The 18565-nt window shown below is 46.4% G+C and overlaps 1 protein-coding gene and 1 pseudogene across 2 annotated transcripts in view; both read left to right on the top strand.

Annotated features, from left to right (window-relative positions):
• Window positions 1-975: 975 nt before the first annotated feature.
• LOC311325239 (HLA class II histocompatibility antigen, DQ beta 1 chain-like) lies at window positions 976-4257 on the top strand (the record flags this gene model as incomplete). Its single annotated transcript, XM_084457907.1, has 4 exons — window positions 976-1057; window positions 2727-3008; window positions 3816-3932; window positions 4232-4257. 4 exons carry the CDS (start codon window positions 976-978, stop codon window positions 4255-4257), a joined length of 507 nt encoding a protein of 168 aa, XP_084314033.1.
• Window positions 4258-10221: 5964 nt separating this feature from the next.
• Window positions 10222-18565, top strand: part of LOC311325238 (unconventional myosin-X-like) — a 13757-nt pseudogene continuing 5413 nt past the window's right edge. The window contains exons 1-9 of the transcript in view: window positions 10222-10572; window positions 11573-11693; window positions 15412-15655; window positions 16138-16233; window positions 16497-16590; window positions 16867-16922; window positions 17636-17778; window positions 18013-18204; window positions 18524-18565. The exon at window positions 18524-18565 is cut by the window's right edge and continues 116 nt beyond it. The product of the transcript in view is annotated as an unconventional myosin-X-like (transcript). The remainder of the gene's footprint in view (window positions 10573-11572; window positions 11694-15411; window positions 15656-16137; window positions 16234-16496; window positions 16591-16866; window positions 16923-17635; window positions 17779-18012; window positions 18205-18523) is intronic.

The raw sequence follows: 18565 nt of genomic DNA, 5'->3' as shown, positions 1-18565 counted from the left end.
ATATTGTTGATTTGGATCTAATTGGTTAATTGAATTTTAAGTAGTCAGTTGATACCTGTGCTATTCCTTGTGCTGCCCTATAAAGAGATATGTCTGTCTGTTGCTGTTACACTGTCAATATGGTTGGCATGGCTGAATTTAGGAGAACTGAGTGTGACAGCCTGAAGAGGCAAACATGATGAGTAAACAACGCTCTAACTCAATACAAAATAAAACTGAATTAAATGTTTGTCAATGTTTAAAAACAATGCTGTATTTATGTAAATGACTGTGTTCTGATTGAGAATTAACTGTTAGTGACCGAACATACAGTAATAATGAACGTACAATGTTTGACCTCTGCCTAGCAACATGTGACATGTGTTTTTCTGAAGCAGAGATTGGTTGGTTTGGTTAAGAGTCAGTTTATTATCTGAGTGCTCTGCTCTCTTTCATCTAGTTGAGAAGTTGAACGCTGGAGGAACATGTCCTTGTCAACTGTGTTTTCCATTTGCATGGCTGTGGTTCTGTCCACGCAAAAAGCAGGTAGGCTACATTATCATAAACTACACACCGTGAGTCTGTATAATACAGTCTGTATAAAGTCTATGGTATTACCAGGTATAATTAGCTTTCCATCAATGAACTAATGACAGTGATCTTATTGTTGAATATTGTTTCATATAACATTTGTATTGAATGTTTCTGAATTGTTCTTTGACATGATTATCATGAATTATGAGAAAATAAAGTGTGTAATGAATTCAGATGAAAACTGTGATCATGCATTATTTGTTCTTCAATATTTCAGGTGGATATGAGAACTACGCGGTGGCACACTGCTTATACTCTACAGAGCAACCGCATGAGTACATAAGGTCTTATATTTATAATAAGATTGAGTCAATGAGGTTCAACAGCACTAAGGGCAGGTTTGAGGGATACACTGACTATGGTCTGTATAATGCTAAGATCTTTAATGATGATGCTGCTTACATGGCTGGTTGGCGAGCGAAGCTGGAGCGTTACTGCAAGCCCCACGCTGAGATCAACCTCCCTGCCGTACTGGAGAAGACAGGTGAGCTGCCCTCCTCACCACAACAACATCACATCTCTCACTCACCAGATGATACGACACCTCTTTCATCTGTTCACTACAAAACCTGTAATGAAGCTTCTGTCTGGTGGATATGTTACGGTCAATGTGAGAAAACGGGGAATGTGAGCTTTTCCCGGTTATTGCGCACATCCCCGACCTCGCGGGGAATGTAGGAGGAACATGTGCGTTTCTCACATCTCCCGGGTAATGTGCACATTCCCCGACCTTGAGGGAGATGTGAGAAATTGGTTAGTATTCCTCACATCTCCCGTACGGTCGGGGATTGTGCACATTAACCGGGAAATGCTTACAATTCCCGACCTTGCGGTAAATCTAGCAAAGTCCAACCGCATGCAAAACCTCTGCGCAGCCGGGTGGTGGGAGAGGGCTAGAAGCGCTTGACATTTTGCCCATGGTTTTCGAATACATAGCATCAATTGCATTAATGGAAACATTAAATTGGGTCTAATTATACATGTGTTGAAAGTTAAGATAATTAGCCTACAAGCCGCGAGGCTACGCAACACAATAAGCAAAACAATCTCACTGTTTAACTCGTCCCACTCCTCTGTTCACTCGCCCCGCACGGCAGGGACAAGAGAAACATTCACATCTTCTGTTCATTCGTCTTGAATTGAACTGTTACACCACAGAACGAAACTCACAACTAATAGGTTAGTAAAGGACATGTACAAGTTGTTTGTCATCAAAAAATTTAATCTCCATCTTTATTAATTTCTGTGTAAATCTGATCAAACCAAAAAGTGTTTCATTCGTCCCGGTCCTCCCCTACAGTTAATAACAGTCTGTGGGGACCTTGAACAGTAATATAGCCCATGCTGCACACAGTGTGAGTAGTATGAGGAGGATAGGCCTACACTGGTGATCAAGTTAACAAACGCAAAAGGAACATTGCAACAACAGGAAGGTGGGAACCTCCAAAGGAACCCTACACGTTAGCTAGCCGAAAGACAGACGAAAAGATGATAAATCTCTCCCAGGTGTGCGCCAGTAACGATAGCCCAACTACCGTGGGGGCCTCTTATGGTGCACATCCTCCGAGGCGTCACATGAGCCCTCTCCCACCACCCGGCTGCGCAGACGTTTTGCATACGGTTGCGCTTTGCTAGATTTACCGCAAGGTCGGGAATTGTAAGCATTTCCCGGTTAATGTGCACAATCCCCGACCGTACGGGAGATGTGAGGAATACTAACCAATTTCTCACATCTCCCTCAAGGTCGGGGAATGTGCTCATTACCCGGGAGATGTGAGAAACGCACATGTTCCTCCTACATTCCCCGCGAGGTCGGGGATGTGCGCAATAACCGGGAAAAGCTCACATTCCCCGTTTTCTCACATTGACCGTAACATATATATTAAAGATTAATAATAGAGTAGACATATTAAAGACCAATAATAGAGTAGACATATTAAAGATAAATAATAGAGTATATATAATAAAGACCAATAATACAGTATATATAATAAAGACCAATAATACAGTATATATAATAAAGACCAATAATACAGTATATATAATGAAGACCAATAATAGAGTTAATTAATAGAGAACAGAACCCTGATCAATATGATATGAATGATAGTGTTATATGAACTAATGTGTTGCTGTTTTTCCTCCACTATCAGTGGAGCCCTCTGTCAGACTTCTCTCAGTGACCCCCTCTAGTGGCAGACACCCTGCCATGCTGGTGTGCAGCGCCTATGACTTCTACCCCAAAAAGATCAGAGTGACCTGGAAGAGGGATGGACAGGAAGTGACCTCAGACGTGATCTCCACTGAGGAGTCGGTCAACGGTGACTGGTACTACCAGTTCCACTCCCAACTGGAGTACACGCCCAGATCCGGGGAGAAGATCTCCTGCATGGTGGAGCACGCCAGCCTGGACAGACCCCTCGTGAAGGACTGGGGTGAGTTCACTGTCCAGCTGTTGTTAGGGTGTTGTCATGGTGTACTAGGGTGAGTTCACTGTCCAGCTGTTGTTAGGGTGTTGTCATGGTGTACTAGGGTGAGTTCACTGTCCAGCTGTTGTTAGGGTGTTGTCATGGTGTACTAGGGTGAGTTCACTGTCCAGCTGTTGTTAGGGTGTTGTCATGGTGTTCTAGGGTGAGTTCACTGTCCAGCTGTTGTTAGGGTGTTGTCATGGTGTACTAGGGTGAGTTCACTGCTCAGCTGTTGTTAGGGTGTTGTCATGGTGTAGTAGGGTGAGTTCACTGTCCAGCTGTTGTTAGGGTGTTGTCATGGTGTACTAGGGTGAGTTCACTGTTCAGCTGTTGTTAGGGTGTTGTCATGGTGTACTAGGGTGAGTTCACTGTTCAGCTGTTGTTAGGGTGTTGTCATGGTGTACTAGGGTGAGTTCACTGTTCAGCTGTTGTTAGGGTGTTGTCATGGTGTACTAGGGTGAGTTCACTGTTCAGCTGTTGTTAGGGTGTTGTCATGGTGTACTAGGGTGAGTTCACTGCTCAGCTGTTGTTAGGGTGTTGTCATGGTGTACTAGGGTGAGTTCACTGCTCAGCTGTTGTTAGGGTGTTGTCATGGTGTACTGGGGTGAGTTCAGGTGAGCAGGGTACGAGTGCTGTGTTGTGGCTGGGTACCTGAATGACCCTGACTGTGACTGTGTGTGCTAGCGTATGATAGATGGTGGTCTGTCAGAAGCTACATACAGGACAGCTACAGTGTCATCACATGCTAACAGAAGGGTCATTTCTCCTTGACAGACCCATCCCTGCCTGAGTCTGAGAGGAATAAGATCGCCATCGGGGCGTCTGGGCTGGTGCTGGGACTGGTCTTTGCACTGGCTGGACTCATCTACTACCAGAAGAAGAAATCCAATGGTGAGTCATCAGCTGTGTGTAGAGAACATGTACAGTCTTCATAGTCATCTGTGTGTAGAGAACATGTACAGTCTTCATAGTCATCCAGTCTTCACAGTCATCTGTGTGTTATGTACGCAGCACACTGTAAAATAATCATGATGTAAGAAAGATTCACTTATACATTGAGAGATGTATTTTTCAAGAATACTGCTCCTGTGTTCAGTGGATGGTGGCAGCAATGTTGATTTATTTGTTGAAATATCACATAGTGATTGTGTCCCCTCTGTCTCTTCACCCTCTCTGTGTTTATTTCACAGGGCGGATGCTGGTGCCTGCTAGCTAAGGTGAGACTCCTCTTGTCACAGAAAAGTTTCACCAACTACTACAACTGACTGTGCCTGATGGTCATTGTAACGGTTTTCTTTTATCTTCTCAGGTTTGCAGGTCTGTTTCTGAATCCACTGCTGAACTAGACCTGATATTAGAGCTTCCTTCTAACCAGAAATCTCAGTGTCACAGCTTTCAACAACAAATAAGCCTAATTCAATGGACGCTTAAAGAAGGTTGACGCGCTGCCACTTACTTGATTGCTTGTTTGAAGATCTGGATTTGTGAATGAATGTGTCGGGCTTAATCATAGTCAATAGTCCAAAAAAGGTCAGTCATAAATGAGGTCAAAAAGCATAATTAGATCTCTCAGAAATAAAATAAAATGTTTTCGCATTATAGCGGTATATCCCACGTTGCTTGCGGTTGAAAACCTATATCAGCTCAGCGTTCCTGTCTGCACAGCTGTGCCTCTACCTTATTATGTGAACGCCTGGTAGTGACGTCATCACATCATATCAAAAAACACAAAACTGCTCCTACATACCGGCCCCTATTGTTATTGGCAAAAAGCGTAAATAATAATATTCCAAAACTAGGAGCTATCAAACAAAAAATGTTCTGTCACGTTCTACGTGAGGGTGTGTGAGTGTGGGTCTTCACTGGCTGGCCGGAACCAGCAGACAGATCTTGTTGATTGGTCTCTCTATGAGACTGGTCTGTGTCTGAACCAGCAGACAGATCTTGTTGATTGGTCTCTCTATGAGACTGGTCTGCAGGGCCGTTGCTAGGAATTCTGGGCCCCCTTAAAGAATATTGGTGTGGGCCCCTACCCCTCCGACTTTTCGTCACCACTTTTTTCGACCCCTTTTAAAAAAAATATATATTATTATTATGTATAATTTTGTAATTATTTTTCTGTTTCTCTATGTTCTTTTTCCAATTAACCTCTCCATAGACATTTACTTGTGTTCTTCCTGTGCTTGGACTGTCTCTGTCTGTAGCAGTTTCATGACTGGAACTACTATAAGCCTCTTCACTCCCTTCACTCTCTGTTTCTAACTGGCTAGGACCTGGCTCTGTAAACAGTAAGACCAGAACAGTGTCTTCTTAAGACTTGGGAATAAATCTATGTAGCACTGTAGAGTTTACAGGAAGCTGGCTAGGCGGCTGTTGATTAGCTAATAACCTCTCTTATTTCAAGAGCAAATACCCTCTCTAAAATAACAAAAAATAACTGAACAAATCAGCATTGAAACTGAAATCAACTCTATATGAATTTCTATGAATTAACAACACAATTTATTTATTTATTTATGTAATGTAACTGTTTCATACGTAGGCTATCTTAACCTGGATTACATCTACATGTTGCTATTCAGTACAGTAGTTCAGTAATAAGTTTAACTCGCCAACCAGTATCTACCTCACTCACTCACCATCTAAAGCATCTTTTGGGGGCTGGGGGTGGGTGTCTAGGTCAGACGAGGCCACAGCTGATTCTGTGAGTAGCAGGACATAAATGTTTTAAAAAGAAATCATGAATTAACTTAACACTATTTATGTATTTATTAACCATTAATTTCTTTATGTAATGTAACTGTTTCATATGTAGGCTATCTTAACCTGGGTTAACTTAAAGCTAAATTTTGCTATTCATAGCAGTACAGTAGTTTAGTAATAAGTTTAATAGCCAACCAGTGTCTACCAGTCACTCACTCACCATCTAAAGCATCTTCTGGGGGCTGGGGGTGGGTGTCTAGATCAGAGGGGCCACAGCTGATTCTGTGAGTAGCAGCACATAAAGGTTTTAAAAAGACATGTCAACAGGACCGGCTAGCTAGCATAGCACATTATAATTTAAGCATTCATGAGAATGGAAACATGTGTCCTGGCTGCTGCTACTGGATTTTTATGCATTTATTTGGACAGGAAGTATTTGCAAGTGTGCCAGCTGGCAAGCTAGCTAACAGTAGCCACCTCACTAGAACAGTGCAGTGGTTGAGGCTGGCTAGTGAAAGCTAGCGTACTAGAACTGTAGTGGCCTCTCTCTCCACTCTTTTCTCCTGGCCTCTCTCTCCACTCTTTTCTCCTGGCCTCTCTCTCCACTCTTTTCTCCTGGCCTCTCTTTCCACTCTTTTCTCCTGGCCTCTCTCTCCACTCTTTTCTCCTGGCCTCTCTCTCCACTCTTTTCTCCTGGCCTCTCTCTCCACTCTTTTCTCCTGGCCTCTCTTTCCACTCTTTTCTCCTGGCCTCTCTCTCCACTCTTTTCTCCTGGCCTCTCTCTCCACTCTTTTCTCCTGGCCTCCCTCTTCACTCTTTTCTGGTGCCAGGATTATATGGGCTTGATGTTTATGATTTATCGTTAGGCTATTAGTGCTAGTATTTGACAGCCAGCCGGTATAGTGACGTTAATGTCAAAAGAGGTGAGACTTGCCAGCATGAACCATGGCATGGACCAAACCATTTAAGAAGGGGGATATTGCTCAGGAAATTAAAACTTTTTAAATCTGTATTGCATTATTTGTGGCTTAATTTGAATTCTGATGCAGCATTAGTGTGACTGATCTACATGCAGACAATTTCTTCATAGAAAGAGGGACATCTTGTTTTTTGTGGGCCCTGCTTGCTTGTGGGCCCTTATAATCATCATCATAATGTCACCGCTAAATGGCGCTGCTGGTCTGGTCTGAAGCTTCACACTCCTCCCCACTTCTCTTTGATCAGGATTAGTGCTCACCACTTCTCTTTGATCAGGATTAGTGCTCACCACTTCTCTTTGATCAGGATTAGTGCTCACCACTTCTCTTTGATCAGGATTAGTGAACCACTCTCGTGGTTACCCATGATCCTCTTGGAGAGTTGGTTGGAGTTGCTTCAATTTCCACATCATCATCATCCATGATCGAGAAGGAGCAGGATGAAGATAAAATCTTATTTTTACCTGCCCCCTTATTCAAATGAGCATAGCATTGCTTAATGGTCAGCCCATTCCACCAACAAGCGCAATGCAAAATAAACCAAACCAAGCATATATACGCATAAGATATATAATACATGAATAATAATCCAAGGTGAAAACCCAACTATGCATTTTCATAGAGTCTGAATGTTCTATATCTATACATTTTTTTAATTGAAATATTGTGCTACAGTGCTTTAGTTCATTATTCAAAGAGTTCCATAGTAATTATCAGTGTCTGTAACTCAATTTGCTCTTTCAATTTCAATAATCCAGATTTAATAAATAATATATTTGTGTGTTCCCGAAAACTTGCTTTATGAATAATTCTGACCGCTCTCTTGTGTAGAATGTACAATGGATTTATGTTGCTCTGATATGTATTACCCCACACTACCACACAGTAGTTGATATATGGCAATAGGCCTGAACAGTAAAGTGTTGGAATTGCATTGTATTTTTGCATTATATTATATTAACTTTGTTTAACACAAAAATACTCTTTGACATCTTTTTGTTTCCATGTCAGACCATCATCTAATGTTACTCCCAAAAATCGTGGTTCAGATACTCTTTCAATATTGCTTCCATCTATTGCCAGTAACACATTTTCATCATTTTTTCTCTTACCAAAAATCATACTTTTTGTTTTCTTTAGATTGAATGATAACTTATTTTCATCAAACCATTGTTTAAGTTTGACCATTTCTTGTTCAATTGTATTTGCTAAAGTTTTTAAATCATGTCCAGAACTATAAAAATTGGTGTCATCTGCAAAAAAGTACAAATCGCAATATCTTCGATACATCACAAATATAATTAATATATAAAATGAAAAGTTTAGGTCCCAAGACTGAACCTTGTGGAATCCTACATTCAATCCTCATATGCTCTGATGTGTCTAAATAGCTGCTTGACCAGTCTAGGACCATTCCTCTCACACCATAAGTATGTAACTTTGAGAATAAAATAGAATGATCTATGCTGTCAAATGCTTTTTTTTATATCAATAAACTCCCCTATTGTATACTTCTTACTGTCTGAAGCTGTTGCTGTGTCTTCTATGATATTCATCAGAGCTGAAGCTGTAGAACGTTTGGACCTAAACCCATACTGGCTCTCACTCAACACTATTCTTTTCAATGAACTTATCCAGTTTTTGTACAAATAGTTTTTCAAGCACTTTGGAAAATTGTGACAGCAGTGACACTGGTCTATAGTTAGTAAAGCTATGTTTATCTCCTGCTTTGAAAAGTGGAATAACCTTTGCTACCTTCATTCTGTTTGGAAAGGTCCCTGTGTGGAAAGAAAGATTAAAGACATACAGTAACAGAGAGGTTTGATGATACAATCAATGGTCTTTTTCACAATTATCATGTCTATCCCATCTATTGATGTTTTACTTTTCAATTTCGTTACCATGGACACAATTTCCCTTTCGCTGACATCTCCCAGAAACATAGACTGTAGCACTTTGCTTCCCTCTCTCCATCCACCCTGTGCAGCCCCATCAGTGGGGTTTTCAATGGTATTTGAAGTTAGCCAGCCTTCGTTATGAAGCCCTTAAAATAAGTGTTTTCAATCACAGAAGAAGCAAAGGGTTTTTGATGAGGAAGATGCAGGAGGTGCTGGGGCAGGTGGAGGAGTGGGCGGGGAGGTGGGGGGTTTAGGTTGTCGGTGGAGAAGCCGAAGATGGTGGTGTTTGGGCACAAGCGGAAGGGGGGAGGGCTGGGGTTGTCCCTGTATGGGCAGCCACTGGAGAGGGTTAAGATATTTCGGTTTCTGGGGGTGTACTTTGATGAGAGGCTGACCTGGAGGGTGCATGTGGATAGAACGGTGGAGAGGTGTGAGAAGGTGGTGAATGTGTTGATAGAACGGTGGAGAGGTGTGAGAAGGTGGTGAATGTGTTGATAGAACGGTGGAGAGGTGTGAGAAGGTGGTGAATGTGTTGATAGAACGGTGGAGAGGTGTGAGAAGGTGGTGAATGTGTTGATAGAACGGTGGAGAGGTGTGAGAAGGTGGTGAATGTGTTGATAGAACGGTGGAGAGGTGTGAGAAGGTGGTGAATGTGTTGATAGAACGGTGGAGAGGTGTGAGAAGGTGGTGAATGTGTTGATAGAACGGTGGAGAGGTGTGAGAAGGTGGTGAATGTGTTGATAGAACGGTGGAGAGGTGTAAGAAGGTGGTGAATGTGTTGATAGAACGGTGGAGAGGTGTGAGAAGGTGGTGAATGTGTTGATAGAACGGTGGAGAGGTGTGAGAAGGTGGTGAATGTGTTGATAGAACGGTGGAGAGGTGTGAGAAGGTGGTGAATGTGTTGATAGAACGGTGGAGAGGTGTGAGAAGGTGGTGAATGTGTTGATAGAACGGTGGAGAGGTGTGAGAAGGTGGTGAATGTGTTGATAGAACGGTGGCGAGGTGTGAGAAGGTGGTGAATGTGTTGATAGAACGGTGGCGAGGTGTGAGAAGGTGATGAATGTGTTGATAGAACGGTGGAGAGGTGTGAGAAGGTGGTGAATGTGTTGATAGAACGGTGGAGAGGTGTGAGAAGGTGGTGAATGTCTGGATAGAACGGTGGAGAGGTGTGAGAAGGTGGTGAATGTGTTGATAGAACGGTGGAGAGGTGTGAGAAGGTGGTGAATGTGTTGATAGAACGGTGGAGAGGTGTGAGAAGGTGGTGAATGTGTTGATAGAACGGTGGAGAGGTGTGAGAAGGTGGTGAATGTGTTGATAGAACGGTGGAGAGGTGTGAGAAGGTGGTGAATGTGTTGATAGAACGGTGGAGAGGTGTGAGAAGGTGGTGAATGTGTTGATAGAACGGTGGAGAGGTGTGAGAAGGTGGTGAATGTGTTGATAGAACGGTGGAGAGGTGTGAGAAGGTGGTGAATGTGTTGATAGAACGGTGGAGAGGTGTGAGAAGGTGGTGAATGTGTTGATAGAACGGTGGAGAGGTGTGAGAAGGTGGTGAATGTGTTGAGGTGCCTTGCGGGGAGTGATTGGGGGGCTGTCAGGGGGACGATGCTTATGGTGTATCAGGCTTTGATCCGGTCTGTCCTGGACTATGGTGGCCTCGCGTATCAGATCTTCACAGATGGTTCGGTGGACCCCCGGAGTGGGAAGGCTGGTTTTGCCATCCATACCCCCCAGTTGCGTTTTACCGAGGGCAGGCGGCTGCCTGATGGGCTGTCGGTGTTCACTGCTGAGGTGATGGCGCTGGTGTGGGCGCTGGACTGGGTTGAGCGTGCGCGCCCGCAGCGGGGGGTTGTGTGTTCCGACTCAGCGGCTGCCCTGGGGGGCCTGAGCGGGGGTTCACGGGTTAGGACCGATCTCATCCTGGAACTGGTGATGGCTCTGTACTGGGTGGAGAGGGTGGGGGGTAGGGTAGGGCTCTGTACTGGGTGGAGAGGGTGGGGGGTAGGGTAGGGCTCTGTACTGGGTGGAGAGGGTGGGGGGTAGGGCTCTGTACTGGGTGGAGAGGGTGGGGGGTAGGGTAGGGCTCTGTACTGGGTGGAGAGGGTGGGGGGTAGGGTAGGGCTCTGTACTGGGTGGAGAGGGTGGGGGGTAGGGTAGGGCTCTGTACTGGGTGGAGAGGGTGGGGGGTAGGGTAGGGCTCTGTACTGGGTGGAGAGGGTGGGGGGTAGGGTAGGGCTCTGTACTGGGTGGAGAGGGTGGGGGGTAGGGTGGGGCTCTGTACTGGGTGGAGAGGGTGGGGGGTAGGGTAGGGCTCTGTACTGGGTGGAGAGGGTGGGGGGTAGGGTAGGGCTCTGTACTGGGTGGAGAGGGTGGGGGGTAGGGTAGGGCTCTGTACTGGGTGGAGAGGGTGGGGGGTAGGGTAGGGCTCTGTACTGGGTGGAGAGGGTGGGGGGTAGGGTAGGGCTCTGTACTGGGTGGAGAGGGTGGGGGGTAGGGTGGGGCTCTGTACTGGGTGGAGAGGGTGGGGGGTAGGGTAGGGCTCTGTACTGGGTGGAGAGGGTGGGGGGTAGGGTAGGGCTCTGTACTGGGTGGAGAGGGTGGGGGGTAGGGTAGGGCTCTGTACTGGGTGGAGAGGGTGGGGGGTAGGGTAGGTCTCTGTACTGGGTGGAGAGGGTGGGGGGTAGGGTAGGGCTCTGTACTGGGTGGAGAGGGTGGGGGGTAGGGTAGGGGGGTTATTAATAACCTAAGTACACATTTCCATTTCCAGAGCATCACCATCTAGTGTCTCAAGCATGCAGTACCCAAGTGTTTCCTTCTTTGTTTTTTGAACATATATTTATGTGTCATGGTTATCATTTCTGTTGGTAGTAGGTTCCATGGGTTGTTGCAGATCAGAACAGTACGCTGGTGCAGTAAGTCACTATCATGCTAACGTATACCCACTGTCTCTGTTCAGTTTGAGGACAGCGAAGACGACTTTGACAGGTTCGACTCGGACGACGAGCTGTCGTACCGGCGCGACTCGGTCTACAGCTGCGTCCCGCTGCCCTACTTCCACAGCTTCCTCCACATCAAAGGTGACTACATCCTCTTCATGGATTCGCTGGTTGAACACGATGAGTTTTTCACCTACATACACCGTAATCTACAGATCACACATGAGCTACGAATCACAGTTGACTGGGATATTATCAAAGTTACATACAGTTGCGAATTGGATTCTCAGTGCTGTCTAGAGATGGAAAGGCATGAAAATTTCACATCACGATTATGGAGACCAAAATTATCATGGTTATCAGTATTATTGTGGTATTGTTAAAATGTGCTGAAAATGTTCAAAAAACGACTGCTAGAAACTGAAATCATTTTCATATTGAAAACCACAAATAAAATTAGCAGCACCAAGCAATTGTTGTTTGCTTAAGCATGAAAAATAATGTGTCTTGGAGAGTGTTGCTAACTTTGGTTGATGCTGGAGAGCATTTACAGTGAGTTTTTCAAAGCAAAAAAATCAAGCACGGTTTTAGTGATCATTTTATCACTAAAATATAATTGAATTTTGTCACAATTGATCATTATACCCATTATACCTGTCATTTCAAATCTGACTGAAAGATCATTTTTAGGGTTTAGTGGGTATCCACTAGATGGCACTGCAGTCATTAACTAGAAAATTGCATGTGAATGCTGAGCAGTTGAATGGAATAGCAAAAGCATTGCTGAAAATGCATGGATGTGAAAAATCTGAAATGTCAAATGCATCACACCTGAATAGTTGAAAATCCTGGAAGCTGAAAAGCCTGGAAGCTGAAATGTGAAACTGGCAGAATTGGAAGCTGAACTGCATTGCCTAAAGAAGCTAAAAACTGAAATACACTGCAACAAAAGGTGGAAGATAAACTGTAATACTGTCAAAGCTGAAACATGGACTAAATGATGGAATGTATTGCTAAAAGCTTGTAAGATGGAGAACCTGGAAGCTTAGCTGAAATGTGAAACTGGCAGAATTGGAACTGCATTACCTAAAGAAGCTAAGAACTTAAATACTTTTAAACTTTTCAACCTGAGTAGTTTAAGCCTTTAGTCTTTAGCTTGAAAGATGAGCAATAGAGTAATACTGTCAAAGTTGAAAGATGGAATAAATGATGGAATGTATAGCTTAAAAGCTTGGAAGCCTGTCGGGGACAGTACAGTGACCTCTGGGCAATCTCTATGCACCAAACGGTGAAGACCCTGTGTCTCTAGCCCACATGGGCTGAGTTCTGTGGTCCATGGCGTGGATGGTGGCGTGGTGGAAAGACTGCCCCCTTGGGTCAGAGCTGGTCGGGGGCAGTACATTGACCTCCGGGCAATCTCTTTGCACCCACTGGTGAAGACCGTGTGTCTCTAGCACACTCGGGCTGAGTTGTGGGGTCTGGCGTGGATAGTGGCGTGGTGGCAAGACTCCGCCTCCTTGGGTCACAACCGATCGGGGACAGTACAGTGATCTCTTGGCAATCTCCATGCACCCACCCATGAAGACCATGTGTCTCTAGCCCACTCAAGGGCTGAGTTGTGGTGTCCGTGGCGTGTTTAGTGGCGTGGTAGCCAGACTTTGCCCCCTTGGGTCAGAGCCGGTCGTGGACAGTGAAGGCCCCGTCGGGCTACTCACCTGCCTTCACCAGTGAAGACAGTGTGTCTCTAGCCACCTCAGAGGCTGTGTTGTGAGGTCCGTGGTGTGGTAGTGGCCTGGGAGCGAGACTCCGCCCCCTCTGGTCAGAGCCGGTCGAGGACAGTGTACTGCTCTCCGGGCCACCCACATGCTCCAGGCCACCCACATGCACGCAACTGTGAAAGCTGTGTCTTTAGCCAACTCAGGGGCTGAGATGTGGGGACTGTGGCGTGGATAATGGCGTGATGGCGAGACTCCGTCTCCAGAGCCAGTCAGGAGGAGGTCAGTGATTGGCCATCCCCTTGCACCCCTCATTGGAGACCGTGTGTCTATAGCCCACTCCGGGGCCAAGCAGTAGCTGTGGAGGTTTTGTATGGAAGTTGAAGTGAGAAGCAGTTGCAGTGAGAAGTAGTATGTGTTTGTTATAAGTACAGCTAGTAGGCTACTACACTGAAAATTGATTTAACCACTCGTCATAACTCATAGTTTTATTGAGTTCAATAGCTGAAAGAGGAGAAAAGGTATTAATATGAGTTTACAGCCTGAAAAAGAGTGTCATTCTGAATATTTCTTTGAATATAAGGAAGGAAGGAAGGAAGGAAGGAAGGAAAGAAGGAAGGAAGGAAGGAAGGAAGGAATATGAATGCTACCACAGTAGTCATAAAAGGGTGCCTGTACAGAGAGCGTACTGTGAGCATCCTCTCATTCACTTCAATGGAAAGGCATGCCGGCTTCAGACAGCTCTCTCTCAAAAAGTATAAAGGTCACAGCCTTGATATTGACACCGTAGGAATCCGGAGAAAATGCTGAACATTTTAGGCTATGATATGTCTGTGTAGCTTAAAAACTGTAGGGATGGCGACAAGTTAGAAAAAGGGTAAAAATGCAAAATTAGCAGCTCAAAAGTTAGTGTGGGCCCATACGTTTCAATGGAGAGCGCAGTTGCCGAACAAATCATCATACAGCGAAAACTATAAGTCACACAGCTTAGATACTTATATTGTACGAATCAGCACAGTTGTGTGAACATTTTGATATAAAATATGTGTGTGAGCTGTTAAAACTGTAGGCATAGTGACAAATTAGAAAAAGGGTAAAAATACAAAATTAACAGCTCAAAAGTTAGAGTGCGTTGCCATACGTTTCAATGAGAGCACAGTTGCCGAAAAAATCGTCATACAGCGAAAACTGTAAGTCACACAACTTAGAGACTTACATTGTACGAATCACCACAGTTGTGTGAACATATTGATATATAATATGTGTGTGAACGTCCAAAACTGTAGGAGTGCCAGCAGTTTACAAAATGTGTGAATATTTTCAAAGCAACTGCTGCCACCACTCTAAAAACATAATGATACTGAACATTCCACCAGCTTCTTCAAGCCAGCCCACCTAACTATAAAGAACTGGATAACAATAGTGTGAATGTTTACAGCATTCACACTAACAAGGCCAAGACCATGAGTAGTGACAGTCCCCCAGCAGGTAGAGGCCCTGTCTCAATACTCTCAGGACCAGGTAGAGGCCCTGTCTCAATACTCTCAGGACCAGGTAGAGGCCCTGTCTCAATACTCTCAGGACCAGGTAGAGGCCCTGTCTCAATACTCTCAGGACCAGGTAGAGGCCCTGTCTCAATACTCTCAGGACCAGGTAGAGGCCCTGTCTCAATACTCTCAGGACCAGGTAGAGGCCCTGTCTCAATACTCTCAGGACCAGGTAGAGGCCCTGTCTCAATACTCTCTGGACCAGGTAGAGGCCCTGTCTCAATACTCTCAGGACCAGGTAGAGGCCCTGTCTCAATACTCTCAGGACCAGGTAGAGGCCCTGTCTCAATACTCTCAGGACCAGGTAGAGGCCCTGTCTCAATACTCTCAGGACCAGGTAGAGGCCCTGTCTCAATACTCTCAGGACACACACTCCCCCTCTTCCTAGTAGAAATCACTGACCTGTGAAGTTTAGCAATCATGTCAGAGGTGACCTGGAGGGCAGAGGAAGGGAGCAGGGGAGTTGGAAAGGGTTCAGAGTGGGTTTGGCTGGGTACCCCCCCACCATGCCCCCCGCCCCCCCACGCCTGGCTGCTCCCCGTCTCATGAGGGGCTCAGAGGAGCAGATGCCCATGCCCCCCCCCCCCCCCCCCCCAGGCGGTCTGATGAACACATGGCGCCGGCGTTGGTGCGTGCTGAAGGACGAGACGTTCCTGTGGTTCCGGGCCAAGCAGGAGGCGCTGAAGCAGGGCTGGCTCAACAAGAAGGGCGGCGGCTCGTCCACGCTGTCCCGCCGCAACTGGAAGCGCCGCTGGTTCGTCCTGCGCCAGAGCAAGCTCATGTACTTCGAGAACGACGGCGAGGACAAGATGAAGGGCATGCTGGATATGCACGCCGCCAAGTAAGCCTCCCCTCTCCCTAGTGCCTCTCTCTCTCCCCCCGAACTTCTAACCAGGTCCAGTAGATGCCCCCCTGTCACCTGCAGACCACCCTGAGTCCGATAGATACCCCCATGTCTGCTGTGGATGTCCAGTACAGCCACTAACCCTGTCATCCTCCCTAGGGTCTCTCCCTCTTATACTCTTAACACACACACACACACACACACGTACACACACACATACACCAGTCCACTTCCGGCTTTAGGCCTGGACCTGGGCCCAGTCCCCCTTCCCCTCACCCTAACCTGGGTCCGTATCCTTTTCCTAGCCCCACCCTACCCCCGACCCCTGCCTCTACCTGGACCCAGGCACACTCACACTCACACACACACAGACACACACCAGTCCTGTGCTCAGATCCCCTCACCCTAACCCGCTCCGTATCCTATTCCTGAGTCTGGGGGTTGAAGTTTGAGCGGCGCCTGATTCTTCTGTGTTGCAGGGAGATTGTGGACAACACGGGGAAGGAGAATGGAATCGACATCGTGATGCGGGAGCGGACCTACCACCTGATCGCAGAGTCTGCCGAGGACGCCAGGTACGTCTCCATGACAGCACAGGGACAATACGTCCCATTCGTCATGGAGAGACACTATGCATTATGTTGCCTTTGTTCGTTTCATTTTTGTGTGTGTGTGTCTGGCGTGTGCACACATGCGTATGTGATTGGTGAGCCGATCGCGATAATGGTCGCCGTTTGGCTGACGCCCTCTCCCTGTCTCTCTGTGATTGGCTGACGCCCTCTCCCTGTCTCTCTGTGATTGTCTGACACCCTCTCCCTCTCTCTCTGATTGGCTGCAGCCAGTGGTTCAGCGTGCTGAGTCAGGTGCACGGTTCCACGGAGCAGGAGATCAGGGAGATGCATGACGAGCAGGCCAACCCCCAGAATGCCGTGGTGAGTCCTGCACCTACAGGGTTTAATACTGTTATGGGCGGTTTCAGAAAGCGTGTTGAGTGGGAAGGGAATGGTTTTGTACTGTTGGGGGAGGGGGTGTGTGTGTGTGTGTGTGTGTGTGTTTGTGTGTGTGTGTGTGTGTGTGTGTGTGTGTGTGTGCGTGTGTGTTTGTGTGCATTCATGTTTATAGTCTCTCTTATAAAGGTTTATCACTCCCCCGTCTCTCTCTCCCTCTCTCTCTCTCTCTCTCTCTCTCTCTCTCTCTCTCTCTCTCAGGGAACCTTGGATGTAGGGATGATAGACTCGGTCTGTGCCTCAGACAACCCTGAGAGGTAAGAGTCATCACACTGCAGTAACCATGAGTACATCAGCTACCATCACACTGCAGTAACCATGAGTACATCAGCTACCATCACACTGCAGTAACCATGAGTACATCAGCTACCATCACACTGCAGTAACCATGAGTACATCAGCTACCATCACACTGCAGTAACCATGAGTACATCAGCTACCATCACACTGCAGTAACCATGAGTACATCAGCTACCATCACACTGCAGTAACCATGAGTACATCAGCTACCATCACACTGCAGTAACCATGAGTACATCAACTACCATCACACTCCAGTAACCATGAGTACATCAGCTACCATCACACTGCAGTAACCATGAGTACATCAGCTACCATCACACTGCAGTAACCATGAGTACATCAGCTACTGTACCATCCTACATCAGTAATCACACTGCAGAGACCATCAGTGCATCAGCTACCATCAGCAATACCTCAATAAGGAAGTCCAGTACATAGATGACTGATGAAATACCTCGCTTTCACCAGAGAGCGCCAGAGGGACGTACATGTTTTTCCTTTGTTGTTGTTGTTGTTTTTGTTGTTTTTGTTATTGCTGTTGTTGTTGCTGCTGTTGTTGTTGTCGTTGTTGCTGTTGTTGTTGTTGTTATTGCTGTTGTTATTGCTGCTGCTGTTGTTGTTGTCGTTGTTGTGATCAAATCTAACGTTTTGTGTCCCCGCCCCCCAGGCCCAATTCTTTGGTGATGATCACGGCTAACAGGGTGCTCCACTGCAACGCCGACACGCCGGAGGAGATGCACCACTGGATCACCCTGCTGCAGCGCTGCAAGGGGGACGCACGCGTCCAGGGACAGGAGTTCATCGTCCGGGGTCAGGACACACACACACACACACACACACACAAACACGCAGGCACGCACACACACACACACACACACACACACAAAAATTAGGGTTTAGCCTACAGCGGATCAATGGTCAGGGTTAGATAACGTTACTTTATTAACAGTGTGTTCTTGTGGGCGACGTTAGTATCGGTGTTTCTTGCGGCCTGTTTGTGCTCGACCTCACTCTCCCTGGGTCTGTCGCCCCTCTCTCTCTCAGGCTGGCTCCACAACGAGATGAAGAACAGCAGCCGCGCCTCCCTGAAGCTGAAGAAACGCTGGTTCCTGCTTACCCACAATTCCCTGGACTACTACAAGAGCTCAGAGCGCAACGCGCTGAAGCTGGGCACCCTGGTGATCAACAGCCTGTGCTCCGTGGTGCAGCCGGACGAGAAGGTCTTCAAAGAGACGGGTCAGAATGTGCTACGTGCTAACATGCTAACATGCTACAGTGTTTCTACGCAACGACACGCTGTTAGCATTCTGCGGCGTTTTACGACACGCCTCTCATGTTATTGTGTGTCACGTAATTAGCATGCTAGTCACATAACGCCGTGTTATTTTCATGTAACGATATGCTACCACATCATGCTTGTATGCTAGTATGCTACGTTAGAGTGTCTGATTAAGGAAATGCTACGTAGAACACAATCCATCCAGCCTTATTGAGAATCGGTGGTTTAAACAGACCACGCCCCCTCATGTCCTAAATCCTCGTGCCCCTCCCCCAGGTTACTGGAACTTGACCGTGTACGGTCGCAAGCACTCGTACC

The sequence above is a fragment of the Borostomias antarcticus genome, assembly GCF_949987555.1.
Source record: "Borostomias antarcticus genome assembly, chromosome: 24".
NCBI lineage: Eukaryota > Metazoa > Chordata > Actinopteri > Stomiiformes > Stomiidae > Borostomias > Borostomias antarcticus.
The sequence above is the reverse complement of the archived record's forward strand: the minus strand, read 5'-3'. Positions and strand labels throughout refer to the sequence as shown.